A 14,244-nucleotide genomic window follows, 5' to 3' on the forward strand; every position below is an offset into this window, starting at 1 on the left:
GACTGGTGTGTAACAGGTGTGTAACTGGTGTGTAACTGGTGTGTATCTGGTGCGTAACTGGTGCGTAACTGGTGCGTAACTGGTGTGTAACTGGTGTGAAACAGGTGTGTATCTGGTGTGTAACTGGTGTATATCTGGTGTGTAACTGGTGTGTAACTGGTGTGAAACAGGTGTGTATCTGGTGTGTAACTGGTGTATATCTGGTGTGTAACTGGTGTGTAACTTGTGTGTAACTGGTGTGTAACTGGTGTGTATCTGGTGTGTAACTGGTGTATATCTGGTGTGTAACTGGTGTGTAACTTGTGTGTAACTGGTGTGTAACTGGTGTGTAACTGGTGTGTCACTGGTGTGTCACTGGTGTGTCACTGGTGTGTAACTGGTGTGTCACTGGTGTGTAACTGGTGTGTCACTGGTGTGTCACTGGTGTGTAACTGGTGTGTCACTGGTGTGTAACTGGTGTGTATCTGGTGTGTAACTGGTGTGTATCTGGTGCGTAACTGGTGCGTAACTGGTGTGTAACTGGTGTGTAACTGGTGTGAAACAGGTGTGTATCTGGTGTGTAACTGGTGTATATCTGGTGTGTAACTGGTGTGTAACTTGTGTGTAACTGGTGTGTAACTGGTGTGTAACTGGTGTATATCTGGTATGTAACTGGTGTGTAACTTGTGTGTAACTGGTGTGTAACTGGTGTGAAACAGGTGTGTATCTGGTGTGTGACTGGTGTATATCTGGTGTGTAACTGATTTGTCACTGGTGCAAACATAGTTAAATCATATGCATCGTGTGTGTTTCATATGGTAAAAAAAGATGGTTTTGATCAGTTAGTGTTTCATTTTGCAAAGGAGCTCAGGTGCTAATTGGGTTTGTGGTTGTGCTCATTGTGTGAAGGGTTTTGCTAATTAAAACAAAACAATCAAAATTGTGTTTATTCAATCATAAAAAACTGTAATAGAGCATACAACATTGCATGCTACGCAGATGATGTTTTACTATATTTGACCAAACCAGAAATGTCCATACTCAATGTGATGCATTTCCTTCATGATATTAGTCCAATTTCTGGATATAAATTGAATGTACAAAAAACTTTAATTCTTTCTCTGTCCTTTAGAAACAAACTCTCTTAAGTATTTAGGTGTGGTCCTCCATAAAGAGCTATCAACAATCTTAGAGAAAAACGCCTCTTTTCTCCACTATAAAGACAGAGCTTGAAAATGGACAGTTTTTATTATGAGTTCACCTGGGTAGACTTGATACTTCCACATGAAAGGGGACATATTAAGAACCTGGACACTCATTTTGTATATTACATGTCTAAGAAAAATAAGAAGAAAAAACACACTGAGAATCTGGCTAGCAATACTAAAATCAAGCTAGCTGCACTGGCGCCAGTCCCCACGCGCCCAGGTATGGTTTCCAGTTCGACTCTGCAGCCGCTCCGGCTCCAGTGTGTCAGACACGGTGGTGGAGATAGACCCAATAAGATAAGACAAGATAAGATATTCCTTTATTGTCCCACATGGGGAAATTTCATTGGTGCAACGCAGATAGATACAGAGGTAGATACAGAAGAACAGATCACTTATAGGAAGTCTGAAAAACACTTTCAGTAGAAGATCTCCTATAAATAAATAAAAACTCCCATAGACAAATAAATACATAAATACCATTGCATGTGATCACGACAGTAATTGCACATGAATATGTGTCACGACAGCACATAGATTGACCCAGTGATCATGGTAGCATTACGGGAGATTACTGACAAGATTACAAAAACAGTGGACACGGGACTACGGTGGTTGAGGACGAGGTCACTGACTTGAGGGACACTGTCTCTATTTAACAAACCAAATTGGCAGAATCGATCCTCGAATATCTTAAACTTCTAACAAAAGCTGGACAAATAAAGATAGGCCGTGCGCATCGCTCTATGGCCCCTGAACCGGCTCCAAACCAGCGTCCACAACCTATTCTACCTAAATTGAGCGAGAACAACGTGGAATACGCTCTGCTTTATCCTGCAACGCTGAGGATCAAAGTGATTGGAGAAGGCCCAATTTATTAGAATATAAAAAAACAATTCACTATGTAACAATCGATGGGACGGAACACAAAACCAGACATTGTACAAAAACTGACTTAACCATTAAAATGGCAAGCGGAATCCCTTAGATATGTAGATGTGGTGCTCCATCGAGATATATCAGCAATTATGGAGAAAAATTATACTCCTCTTTTTAAGACCATTAAAAAAGATCTTGGGGATACCACGTAGCGGTACCAAAGCTTTGGGGCAGTGCAAAGAAAAGGAGGTCAGTGTCTTCTTCTCAAAGTGTTCCATGTAGAGGTTGGCCACTATGGGAGAGACGGGCGAGCCCAGGGCACAGCCATGAATCTGTCTGTAAACATGTCCCTGGTGTTGTTAAGACAGATGTTCAACAGTTTGCAGATGTGTTCAGGTGTCAGTTTGTTCCTTTCCTGTAGGTGGTGTCTTCCTGCAGTCTGGTCCTAACCGCTGCTGCTGCCTCAGAGGTCGGGATGCAGGTTAAAATGGGCTCTCCCGTCTCTCCCATAGGTTTACAAGAGATGACTCGTAAGGAGAACTGCTTGGCCTTTCTTGATTGTTCCACCATCAGAGGAGAGACTCTCAGTTTACAATAGGATGTAGATAGCCCGTTACAGGGTTGATAGTAAACAAAGAGGTTAGTCTCAAGTGAAATCAAAAACTCCCTTTATCAGGAGGTCCCGCCCGGTGGGCAGGTCCTACTCAGTGTAGGATAAATATCTGGTATCCAGACTCGATTCGCAGATTGAGAATGACTCCTAGATGGGAGTCAAAACTTTATGTTTTTTTAACTGAATCTTTTTCTACAATGAAACACTCCTGGACAAATGAGGAATTACAACGACAACTTTTCTAACTATTCTCCATTGTGCTCCTCAGATGACTGCTGGCTGCTGGCGGCCATTGCTTCTTTGTCGGTGCACCACAACCTATTCAAGAAGGTTGTTCATTCAGGACAGGACTTTCAGCAGCACTACACTGGCTACTTTACCTTCAAGGTAACGTTTAATGTTTACTGTGGAGGGTTTAAACTACGCTGGAGGACAGGCTGGAGGACAGGCTGGAGGACAGGCTGGAGGACAGACTGGAGGACAGGCTGGAGGGCAAGCCTGGAGGGCAAGCTGGAGGACAGGCTGGAGGGCAAGCCTGGAGGGCAGGCTGGAGGACAGGCTGGAGGGCAGGCTGGAGGACAGGCTAGAGGACAGGCTGGAGGACAGGCTGGAGGACAGGCTGGAGGGCAAGCCTGGAGGGCAAGCTGGAGGACAGGCTGGAGGGCAAGCCTGGAGGGCAGGCTGGAGGACAGGCTGGAGGGCAGGCTGGAGGACAGGCTGGAGGACAGGCTGGAGGACAGGCTGGAGGGCAGGCTGGAGGACAGGCTGGAGGACAGGCTGGAGGGCAGGCTGGAGGACAGGCTGGAGGACAGGCTGGAGGACAGGCTGGAGGACAGGCTGGAGGACAGGCTGGAGGACAGGCTAGAGGGCTGGAGGACAGGCTAGTGGGCTTGGGACAGGCTGGAGGGCTGGAGGACAGGCTGGAGGACAGGCTAGTGGGCTGGAGGACAGGCTGGAGGACAGGCTGGAGGACAGGCTAGTGACCCCACGAGACATTTTCTCCCTCTTGCACTCCTTTTATTTCACATTATGGATTTCACACATAAAAGGTCACTTTTCTCATTGGTTAACTCGACATCAAGCACTTATTTTTACAACTGTTGGTATTTTCCTCAGAGATAAGAGCTTGGGGAGTGTTTACCTCCCCCTCCCTGGGGTAAACATCCTTTTGCCTCCTCTTTACAACTTCACTAATGCCGTTTTTCTCTTGATGCAGATAATATATCACACAAATATAATCATATGTTTACATTTTATTACACAGTTGCTTCTGAGGGCGACAGTGAAAAACGGATTAAACAATGTCCATACGAGGGACGATGTCCCAGAGTCCTCTGTCCTTAGACTCTCCTTCTCGGCCAGGAAAAACCTCCTTGGGAAAAAATAGAAACCTGGAGTTCCAGATGAAGGAGAAATCTGACTCTCACAGACGAGAGGGCGACTGTGGAGCGTCCGTCTGTGAGAGTCAGAACCAGTACTTCAGGAGGAGAACCGGCTCTTCAGGAGGAGAACCAGTTCTTCAGGAGGAGAACCGGCTCTTCAGGAGGAGAACCAGTTCTTCAGGAGGAGAACCGGCTCTTCAGGAGGAGAACCAGTTCTTCAGGAGGAGAACCGGCTCTTCAGGAGGAGAACCAGTTCTTCAGGAGGAGAACCGGCTCTTCAGGAGGAGAACCAGTTCTTCAGGAGGAGAACCAGTTGTTCAGGAGGAGAACCGGCTCTTCAGGAGGAGAACCAGTTCTTCAGGAGGAGAACCGGCTCTTCAGGAGGAGAACCAGTTCTTCAGGAGGAGAACCGGCTCTTCAGGAGGAGAACCAGTTCTTCAGGAGGAGAACCGGCTCTTCAGGAGGAGAACCAGTTATTCAGGAGGAGAACCAGCTCTTCAGGAGGAGAACCAGTTCTTCAGGAGGAGAACCGGCTCTTCAGGAGGAGAACCAGTTCTTCAGGAGAACCAGTTCTTCAGGAGGAGAACCAGTTCTTCAGGAGGAGAACCAGTTCTTCCAGGCAGATGAAGAACCTTTCATATGGAGTAGAAACCACTTTTCCAGGGACTCTGAGGAGCATCTGGGTCCACAGGTCCTCTGGGATCGAAGGGAAGTGAGAAAAAGAAAAGGCAATGAACAGTTTGCAAGTGAAATTAAATATTAAATATTGTTTGATAGAATAAGTGTTTATCAGAGGATAGAGCTCAAGCTGCCATACTTCCCCCAGAGTTGCTCCTAGGGCAGTGGAGCTGAAACTGTAGCTTTATATTTCTGTTCCTAACTGGTCTGACCATAAGTCATTTCAAAGAGGAACGTTTTAAGCCGAGACAAGAGACTGTGTCGGTCTCTTTAACATGGACAGGAGCTGATTCCATAACACAGGAGCTCTACCTTCTACTGTGCTTTTAGAGACTCGTGGGACCACCAGAAGGCTCTACCTCCTACTGTGCTTTTAGAGACTCTGGGACCACCAGAAGACTCTACCTCCTACTGTGCTTTTAGAGACTCTTGGGACCATCAGAAGGCTCTATCTCCTACTGCGCTTTTAGAGACTCTTGGGACCATCAGAAGGCTCCACCTCCTACTGTGCTTTTAGAGACTCTTGGACCACCAGAAGGCTCTACCTCCTACTGTGCTTTTAGAGACTCTTGGGACCACCAAAATGCTCTACCTCTAATCTAGACGTTACAAATGCAGGAGACGTTTTCAGCTTCACTTTTAGGCCGGATTCTTCAGATTTGATCTACATTGTGCAGATGAAAGAGTCTGTTTTACAGGCTTGATTTATATGAGCTTTAAATGAGAGCTCCTGGTCCAATAAGACTCTGAGGTTTCTTACAGTAGAACTGGAGGCTTCACTGACATTGTCCAGTGAGACTATCTGCTCAGATAGAGCGTCTCGTACATGTTTAGGACCAGCACAATGACCTCCAGCACAATGACCTCCAGCACAATGACCTCCAGCACAATGACCTCCAGCACAATGACCTCCAGCACAATGACCTCCAGCACAATGACCTCAGTTTTTTCAGGGTTAAGAAGCAGATCATTAAGTGTTCTCCAGGTTTTTATCTCCTTCACACAAGCACTAAGTCTGAACTTCAGGTTCATTGATAAATACAGATGAGTGTCGTCTGCAGAGCAGTGGAAGTTAATGCCATGTGACCTGATCATGTGACCTAACGGCAGCATATAAAGAGGAAACAGAACTGGACCCAGTACTGACCCCTGTGGCACACCGTAAGTTACTTTAGAACAAAGGGAGGAGCTCTGGTTTACATTAACAGACTGGTACCAGCTGAGGGCGGGGCCTCTGAGGGCGGGCCCTCTGACACCTACATCACATTCAAACCTCTGCAGTAGAATGTTGTGGTCGATGGTCAAATGTCTGCAGCTGATAACAAATCATCTGTGACTTTAACTAGTTCAGTTTCAGTGCTGTGGTGGGCTCTGGACCCTGCTGTGGTGGGCTCTGATGAGGATTTTTAAAAGCAGTTTAATGACCTCATGTTTGAAGGATGTGGCACATTATTATATTAAGAATAGAGTGTATAATTAGGGTGAGAATGTCTTTGAGGAGCTTGGAATGGGGTCTAGGACACAGCCCTGTTCACGTTGGTACTTGAACACGTAACTGGGCTGTATAAGGGAAAAGTACTGAATGATGTTTGGTCAGTTCTGGCAGTACGGAGAGTGGCTTGAGGTGCAAGTGGACGACCTGCTGCCCACACAGGACAACAAACTCATCTACCTGAGCTCCCCAGAGAGACACGAGTTCTGGAGCTCGCTGCTGGAGAAGGCCTATGCCAAGTGAGTACTCAGCTCTTAACACCTAGCACCATTAGCATTAACTCTCTCTCTCTCTCTCTCTCTCTCTCTCTCTCTCTCTCTCTCTCTCTCTCTGTCTCTCAAATGAACGCCGATTTCTATGGGAGTAAAGTGTTTACATGCACACGAAGATGTCTGATTCTATTGGATTTTTTTAAGGAAGTAGATGAAAGCAAAGAGGTAAGTGTGACTTTTAGAGCGTTATACCACTCTGAGGTGAACCCGCTGCTCCCATGAGATGTATAGTTTTTTTTATAGTTTTTTTGATTGCACTTGCAATTTCAGTAACTGTTATTTCTGCACCTATTTTTAGGCCCGAGCCCCAGCAGGGCGGAGGGCCTATTGCTCCCGCAACGCTGTTTGGTACCCCGTCGCCCCTGGCAAGTACAGTGAACTAGCCCATGCCGAAGGCATGGATCATGCATACTTACTCCTGCTATGACTTAAATAGTCAACGCTGAGTTGACAATGTAGCCCATTCACTCATTGTTGACAACAGCAGCGCGAAGCGCTGCATTCCTCCAAAAACCCTCCTGGCATCGTCCTGTACGCGAGAGTCCATGCCGCAGGCATGGGCCATGCTTGTATCTGCTCAAATCAATGGAAGTCTATGGGGAGTGGGCGGGGCATCCCGACGGAATAAGGAGTGACGAGCGCGTAAGCGCTCGTAATGATGATTCCACCCCATGGCGGCATGGGGAAGGCTTAGAGCTTTCAAACGATGTATAATTTGTTGTTATAGTGGAAACGGCTATATTGTTTTTGCTAAAAATATTATTATTAGGCCAGAGCGCCACAAGGTGGCGAGAGACCTATTAGTCCCGTAAGGCCGTGCAAAGCACGGTTGCGAAATCGAAGCGCTCGCCCACTTCCAAACACTCACTAACGCACGCCTTCACTCACGCACGCCCCGTGCATACTAATTAGTAGTAGGAAAATGGAACATTACCGTTGTAAACGGGCGAAGCCCGTGCAAAAGTGCGCACTAAACGAGCACTTTACATTGGGATGACGACCGCGAAGCGGTCGTCTTCCCCTTATAAAGCACTCATTTGCGCTAAGTAGCTCACGAATACGTTCCCATATCTTGCATGTTCCGTTCATATAAGCATGTAATGCAAAAAATTAACATTATTACTGTTTAGAGGGCCAAAAACACAAAGTGGGCGGAGCCCACTCAAAATTAACGAAAGTACCCGTCAGTGACCAGGGACCCACACCATGAGGTAGGAAAGCGCGAGCGCTTTCCGAAAATGTATAGTTTATGATATTTGAAAAATGGGAAACATTGTTTTCGTATTGGAATATTCTTCTTCTTTCTTCTTTCTTTCTTCTCGGGACCAACCCCCCTATTTTTCACCCATTGAACATTGACGAAAGTCACAAAAATTTGCACACCTCTAAAAATCGTGCCTCTCTACATTCTGGCTATTTCCCTTTTCTAAAATAAAAAGAATTGGCGCGTCAGCGCCCCCAAATGCTCAAATGCATTGAGAGATAGGAAATGACCCAAAAAAAATCTGATCGTAGAATCATGAAATTTGGCGCAGAGGTAGATGGTGACAAGAGAAGTAAAAAATATTATTACGGCAACGCCGTCCGCCCAACCAGATGTCGGCCATATTGGTTCAAAAATGGCTAAGCATGACTCAGGAGTTTTTCCAAACGTCGTACTTTTACGAACTCCTCCCAGGGCGTTGGCTCTAAAAAGCTGAAATTTGTTGAAAATGCTACTGAGGAGTGGGACATCAAAAGTTATTCAAATGACATTGACCCTGTCACGGTCTCTGAGCGGCGAAGCCACAAACTGTAGCTAGAATTTCAGAAATCTCCCAAATTTAACATTTCTGCCGTTTGCGCAGATAAAGTCCGAATTGCGTCAAATTAGAATCAGTTGTTAAACTCTTTGCCCTAAACCTACTTGAAGTGAAATTAATTAATTTGACACCACAGCGCCCCCTACAGATTTTATATGCAGGTTAAATGTTTAGTTTTGCGAAATTGTCTGAAATTTGACACAAAACTCAATTTTGGCATACCCATCAAAAAAGTCAGTGAGACCCATGTCATAATTGTTATGGCGTTGCCGTAGCGATGACCGAAACCTCCCATGTTATTCCAATGGGGAAATCGCCAGAACATGTTTACACTTTAGACTTTCACGAACTCCTCCCCCTCAGGGCGTCAGCCCTATTAACCTGAAATCTGGTGAGACTCATCTTCAGGACCATCAAAAGTTATCCACATTTTTATTCAAAGAGTCACGGTGTCTGTGCGGCAAAGCCGCACATTTTGCCAAGAATTCAAAATAAAATTGCTTTTTGATGTAAAACAAAGGGGAGAAGATGTGACAGCGTCACAGATTCAGCAGTAGGCGTAATAAAAGGACAATTGGGGCGCGTTAGCGCCCCCTCCTCTTGCGGCGTGGCGGCGGTGTGGCGGCGGCGTGGCGAGGGCCGATCATTGCCGCTTGCGGCTATATTTTATTATTATTTTTATTATCATTTTTCTTGTTCTTCTTCAGCGCTTTGAGCTCTAATTTGACCCCCTGAACATAATCAAAAACTCACCAAACTTTGGCCAAAATTCAGAATCGGCGAAAATTTTTGTTTTTTCTGGGCCATTTTTTTTTTCGTTAAAAAATGGCGCGACAGCGCCACCGACAAAAGTCAAAATACATTGCGCCTATGGGAGACGCCCCAAGGTCAACTTTATCGTAGAGCTACGAAATTCGGAACACGCATTCCTCTTGTGAGGACAAAAAAATATATATTATTGTGGCCACGCCCCCAGACTTACCCTATGCCCGCCATCTTCCTTTGAAAATGAAAACACGCTGAGTTAGCCATTTTGTGGGGCATCTAAAGCTATCCAAATTTTTGGGATACCTTTTATGGTCTGTGTGCGGCGCAGCCGCAAAGTTGGACAACTTATTTTTGGATATTGCAAATCTAAAAATTGCTCCCATTTGATCAAAACGAGTCCGATTAGGACCAAATTTGAATCAGTTGTTAAACTTTCTAGTTTGGACCAGTTTAGGATGACAAAATTGAAATGGCCGCGATAGCGCCCCCTACAGAGTGACCTTTAAATTAACATTGAAGGTCAAAAATTTGTTTTACCAAAATTGTCTAAACTTTACCCAAAATTCTATTTTGCCGTCCCGATCACAAAAGCCAATCACAAAAATGCCTAAATTTTTACGGCGTAGTCGTAGCGATGACAGAAACCTCCCATGTTATCCCTATGGGAAAACCGCAAAATCTTTCAAATTACCACATTTTTATGTTTTACACTTTAACGAACTCCTCCTAGTGCGTTTTGCCCACGAACCTCAAAATCGGTGTACGTCCTCTAGACAAGTGGTGCATCTAAAGTTATCCAAATTTTAAGGATAACTTTTACGGTCTCTGTGCGACGGAGCCGCAAACGTTTCCCAGAATTCTGACTATTTGGCCTTCAGAGTGGCCTATAAACAATAGAGTTTTTCCAAATGACATGATATTTTGCACAAAATTCTAATTTGCCATCCTGATCATAAAAGTATGAGAGCCAAAGTCATATTTTGTACGGCGTAACCGTAGCGATGACAGAAACATCCCATGTTATCCTTATGGGAAAATCGCAAAATCGCTCAAATCACCACATTTTTACGCTTCACACTTTAACGAACTCCTCCTAGGGCAATTGTCTGATCAAACTCATATTTGGGGAAAATCATCTACACAAGCGGGGCATCAAAAGTTATCCATATTTTTGTTTTAAGTGCTACGGTCTCTGTGTGGCTGACCCGCAAATATATGTCACAAATGGGAAAACAGCGGAATCTCTAAAATGACCACATTTTTACGCTTCACACTTTAACAAACTCCTCCTAGGGCGATTGTCCGATCAAGTTCATATTTGGGGAAAATCATCTACACAAGCGAGGCATCAAAAGTTATCCATATTTTGATTCTAAGTGCTACGGTCTCTGTGTGGCTGACCCGCAAATATATGTCACAAATGGGTAAACAGCAAAATCTCTCAAATTACCACATTTTTATGTTTTACACTTTAACAAACTCCTCCTAGTGCGTTTTGCCCACCGACTTCTAAATCGATGTACGTCCTATAGACATGTGGGGCATCTAAAGTTATCCAAATTTTAAGGATAACTTTTACGGTTTCTGTGCGACGGAGCCACAAACTTTACCCAGAATTTGGACTATTTGGCCGTCAGAGTGGCCTATAAACAATAAAGTTTTTCCAAATAACATGACATTTTGCACTAAATTCTAAATTGCAATCCTGATCATAAAATTATGACAGCAAAAGTCATATTTTGTACGGCGTAACCGTAGCGATGACAGAAACATCCCATGTTATCCTTATGGGAAAATCGTAGAATTGCTCAAATCACCACATTTTTACGCTTCACACTTTAACGAACTCCTCCTAGGGCGATTGCCCGATCAAGCTCATATTTGGGGAAAATCATCTACACAAACGGGGCATCAAAAATTATCCATATTTTGATATTAAGTGGTACGGTCTCTGTGCCGTGGAGCTGCAAATATACTGTCACAAATGGGAAAACGCCAAATCTTTGAAATGTTCACATTTACGCTTCACACTTTAACAAACTCCAATAGCTCGATCAAGCTTTACTTTGGGAAATATCATCTACACAAGCGCGGCATCAAAAGTTATCCATATTTATATTCCAAGTGCTACGGTCTCTGTGCGGCGGCGCAGCAAATTTGACTGACACTTGTGTTCATTTGCACTGGATTGGCCATGTCCAATGTGTCGCCGTCTGTCAAGTTCTTTTTTAATTCAACACAATAAGGGCGCCATCTTTATCAAGTCGAAAGCGCAGAGTCGGAAGGCCGGCGGCCCTGCGGGCCGTTGGATGCCGCTTGCGGCTTTAATTTTGTTTTGTTCTTCTGTCATGATGGGTAAATTGATGTATTGTAACCAATAGTCATTGTATTTATTCTTCGTTGTTTCCTGATATTTTGGTGAAAAGTTTTATGTAAAAGGATTCAAATGCTGATTGTATTTGTTATTCTGGCTATCTCATATTTCAAAAATGGTTCTCTCACTTGTTTTCCAAGTTTCCAGGCCAGTAATTTTGTGTATCTTTGATTGGTGAGGAGGATTTCTTTGATCATTTAACTGTCAGGCCAGTTCTCTGTATTTTAAGCTTTAAAATGCTTCATATTTTTATTACAATTATACAATTAGTCACATCTTCACAGAGAAACAACCCAAATGAGGAGCTGAATTTAGACTTGCAAAGTTTGCAGGGTGCGAACATGCGAGAGAGAACAAATAAACCTCTGCTCAGCCGATGTGTGAAGAACCAGCTGAATCAAATAAAGGTGAATTAAATAAAAGAACCCTCCAAGGCTGCATTTCAGTATTTAATTAAATTTGATTAATCTTCTTTTTTTGAATTTTGGGAAAACATTGAAAAACGGGAAATCAAACAATGTTATTGCGCACTTCTTTCTTTGCCTGTATAAGAGTCCATTACTGTAAATATGGCACACACAGGTCGTGCTAGGTGTGACATTTTGAACGTAAGCCAACCATCGGATGGCTTAGACTTAAGTTGGGGATACCATTACATTTTTAAGATCTTTTTATATTCGTAAAAAGAGGGGTATTATTTTCTCCAGATAATTATTGATAGGTCTCTATCGAGTACCACTCCTAAATTTTTAAGCGATTCCATTTGATTTTTAAATGGGTCTTTCTAAAGATCAGAGGGGGGTAGTAAGAGAAAATTTCAGTTTTTTGTACATTCATTTTGTAACAAGATATTGGACCAATGCAAGAAAATTCATCACATTAGGTATAGATATTTCTAAAATATAATAGAACATCATCAGGCTAATTTATGTTCCGTCCCATCAACTGTAACACCACGAATTGTTTTGGATTTTCTAATAAATTGTGCCAATGGTTTCAAATATAAAGAAATAAGAGGGGAGACCAGGCACAGACCTGCCCGACCCCCCTTTCCAGAGTCAGTGGATTTGCCAGATGACCATTGATTTTGATTCTTGATCTTCAAACATCGTAAAGACCTCCAATGTTATTTTTTATAATTAAATAATTGATATGAAATTTGTTCAGCACTTTAAATAAATATGGCTAGCTTACAGTATCAAAATCCTTCTCAGCGTCCAAACTAATTATTACTGCCATGTTTTGTATTTTTTGTATTTGATTCAGTATGTGTAAAGATTGTCCAATCAGAATTAGAATAAGGTTTTTTGCCGTTTGTCAATGAACAAAATTCACAGACATAGGAACTTGTCCTGGTGGTTTGGTGCAAGACAAACAACAAAACATTGAATACTGAACGGCGTGATATGTACATAATAAAATATAAAGTATAAAGTTATGTAGTGCAATAAGAAGTGATAGTGCAGTGAGTGAAGGTGTTTAAGAAGTGTTCATGAGTCCAACAGCAGAGGGAAAGAAACTGTTCTTGTGGAGGGAGGTTCTGGTCCGGATGGACCGTAGCCTCCTGCCTGAGGGGAGTGGCCTCCTGCCTGAGGGGAGTGGCCTCCTGACTGAGGGGAGTGGCCTCCTGCCTGAGGGGAGTGGCTCAAATTGTCCGTCTCCAGGGTGAGAAGAGTCGACTGTGATCCGACCTGTTCGTCCCAGAGTCCTGGAGACGTACAGGTCCTGCAGAGATGGAAGTCTGCTGCTGATCACCTTCTCAATGCGCTTTAGTCTCTGTTTGTCCCTGGCTGTGGCTCCTGTCCGTACCACACTGTGATGGAGGAGGTGATGGAGGAGGTGATGGAGGAGGTGATGGAGGAGGTGATGGAGGAGGTGATGAAGGAGGTGATGGAGGAGGTGAGGATGGACTCAATGATGGCAGTGTAGAACTGCACCATCATCTCCTCTGTCAGTTTGTCTTTCTTCAGCTGCTGCAGGAAGTTCATCCTCTGCTGGAGCTTCTTGATGAGGAGCTGATGGTGGCTCCCACTTGAGGTCCTGGTAATGGTGGTGCAGAGGAAGAGGAGGGAGTCCACAGTGGAGATGGTGGAGTCTGTGATGGTGAGGGGGGGGCTGTGACTTTACTGAAGTCCACGATCATCTCCACTGTCTTCTGGGCTTTGAACTCCAGGTTGTTACCGCTGCACCAGGACACCAGCTGCTCCACCTCCTGTAGACAGACTCATCCCCGTTCAAGATGAGCCCGATGAGGGTGGTGTCGTCATGGTGATGATGGTGGTGTCATCATGGTGATGAGGGTGGTGTCGTCATGGTGATGAGGGTGGTGTCATCATGGTGATGAGGGTGGTGTCGTCCGCAAACTTAGTCAGTTTTACGAAGTCGTGGCTGGAGTTGCAGCAGTTTGTGTACAGGGAGAAGAGCAGGGGGTAAAGTACACAGCCCTGTGGAGCTCCTGTGCTGATAGTCTGAGTGTCTGAGACATTCTTCCCCAGCTGCACACACTGCCTCTGATCCGACAGGAAGTCAGTGCTCCCCCTGCAGGTGGAGTCAGTGCTCCCCCTGCAGGTGGAGTCAGGCATGTTGAGCTGGGAGAGCTTGTCCTGGAGCAGGAGGTGGTGTTGATGCAGAGCTGAAGTCCACAAACAGGATCCTGGTGCAGGTTCCCAGGGTCTAGGTGCTGCAGGTGAAGTGGAGAGCCAGGTTGATGGCGTCGTCCACAGACCTGTTGGCTCTGTAGGAGAACTGATGGGGTCCAGCAGGGGGTCCAGCAGGGGGGAGGTGAGGGACTTGATGT

General features: G+C 44.7%; 1 protein-coding gene across 2 annotated transcripts in view; it reads left to right on the top strand.

Moving 5' to 3' along the window:
• The window catches only part of LOC140373017 (calpain-9), a 76,557-nt gene that overhangs the window by 43,083 nt on the left and 19,230 nt on the right, over positions 1-14,244 (top strand). For both annotated transcript variants that reach the window (XM_072459845.1, XM_072459854.1), the window contains exons 3-4: positions 2,948-3,066; positions 6,337-6,470. In XM_072459845.1, the coding sequence (XP_072315946.1) occupies positions 2,948-3,066; positions 6,337-6,470 (253 nt within the window). The remainder of the gene's footprint in view (positions 1-2,947; positions 3,067-6,336; positions 6,471-14,244) is intronic.

The sequence above is a fragment of the Eucyclogobius newberryi genome, unplaced genomic scaffold (genome assembly GCF_026437365.1).
Source record: "Eucyclogobius newberryi isolate DKJ021-1_F unplaced genomic scaffold, fEucNew1.0.hap1 SCAF_10, whole genome shotgun sequence".
In the NCBI taxonomy this organism is placed as follows: Eukaryota; Metazoa; Chordata; class Actinopteri; order Gobiiformes; family Gobiidae; genus Eucyclogobius; species Eucyclogobius newberryi.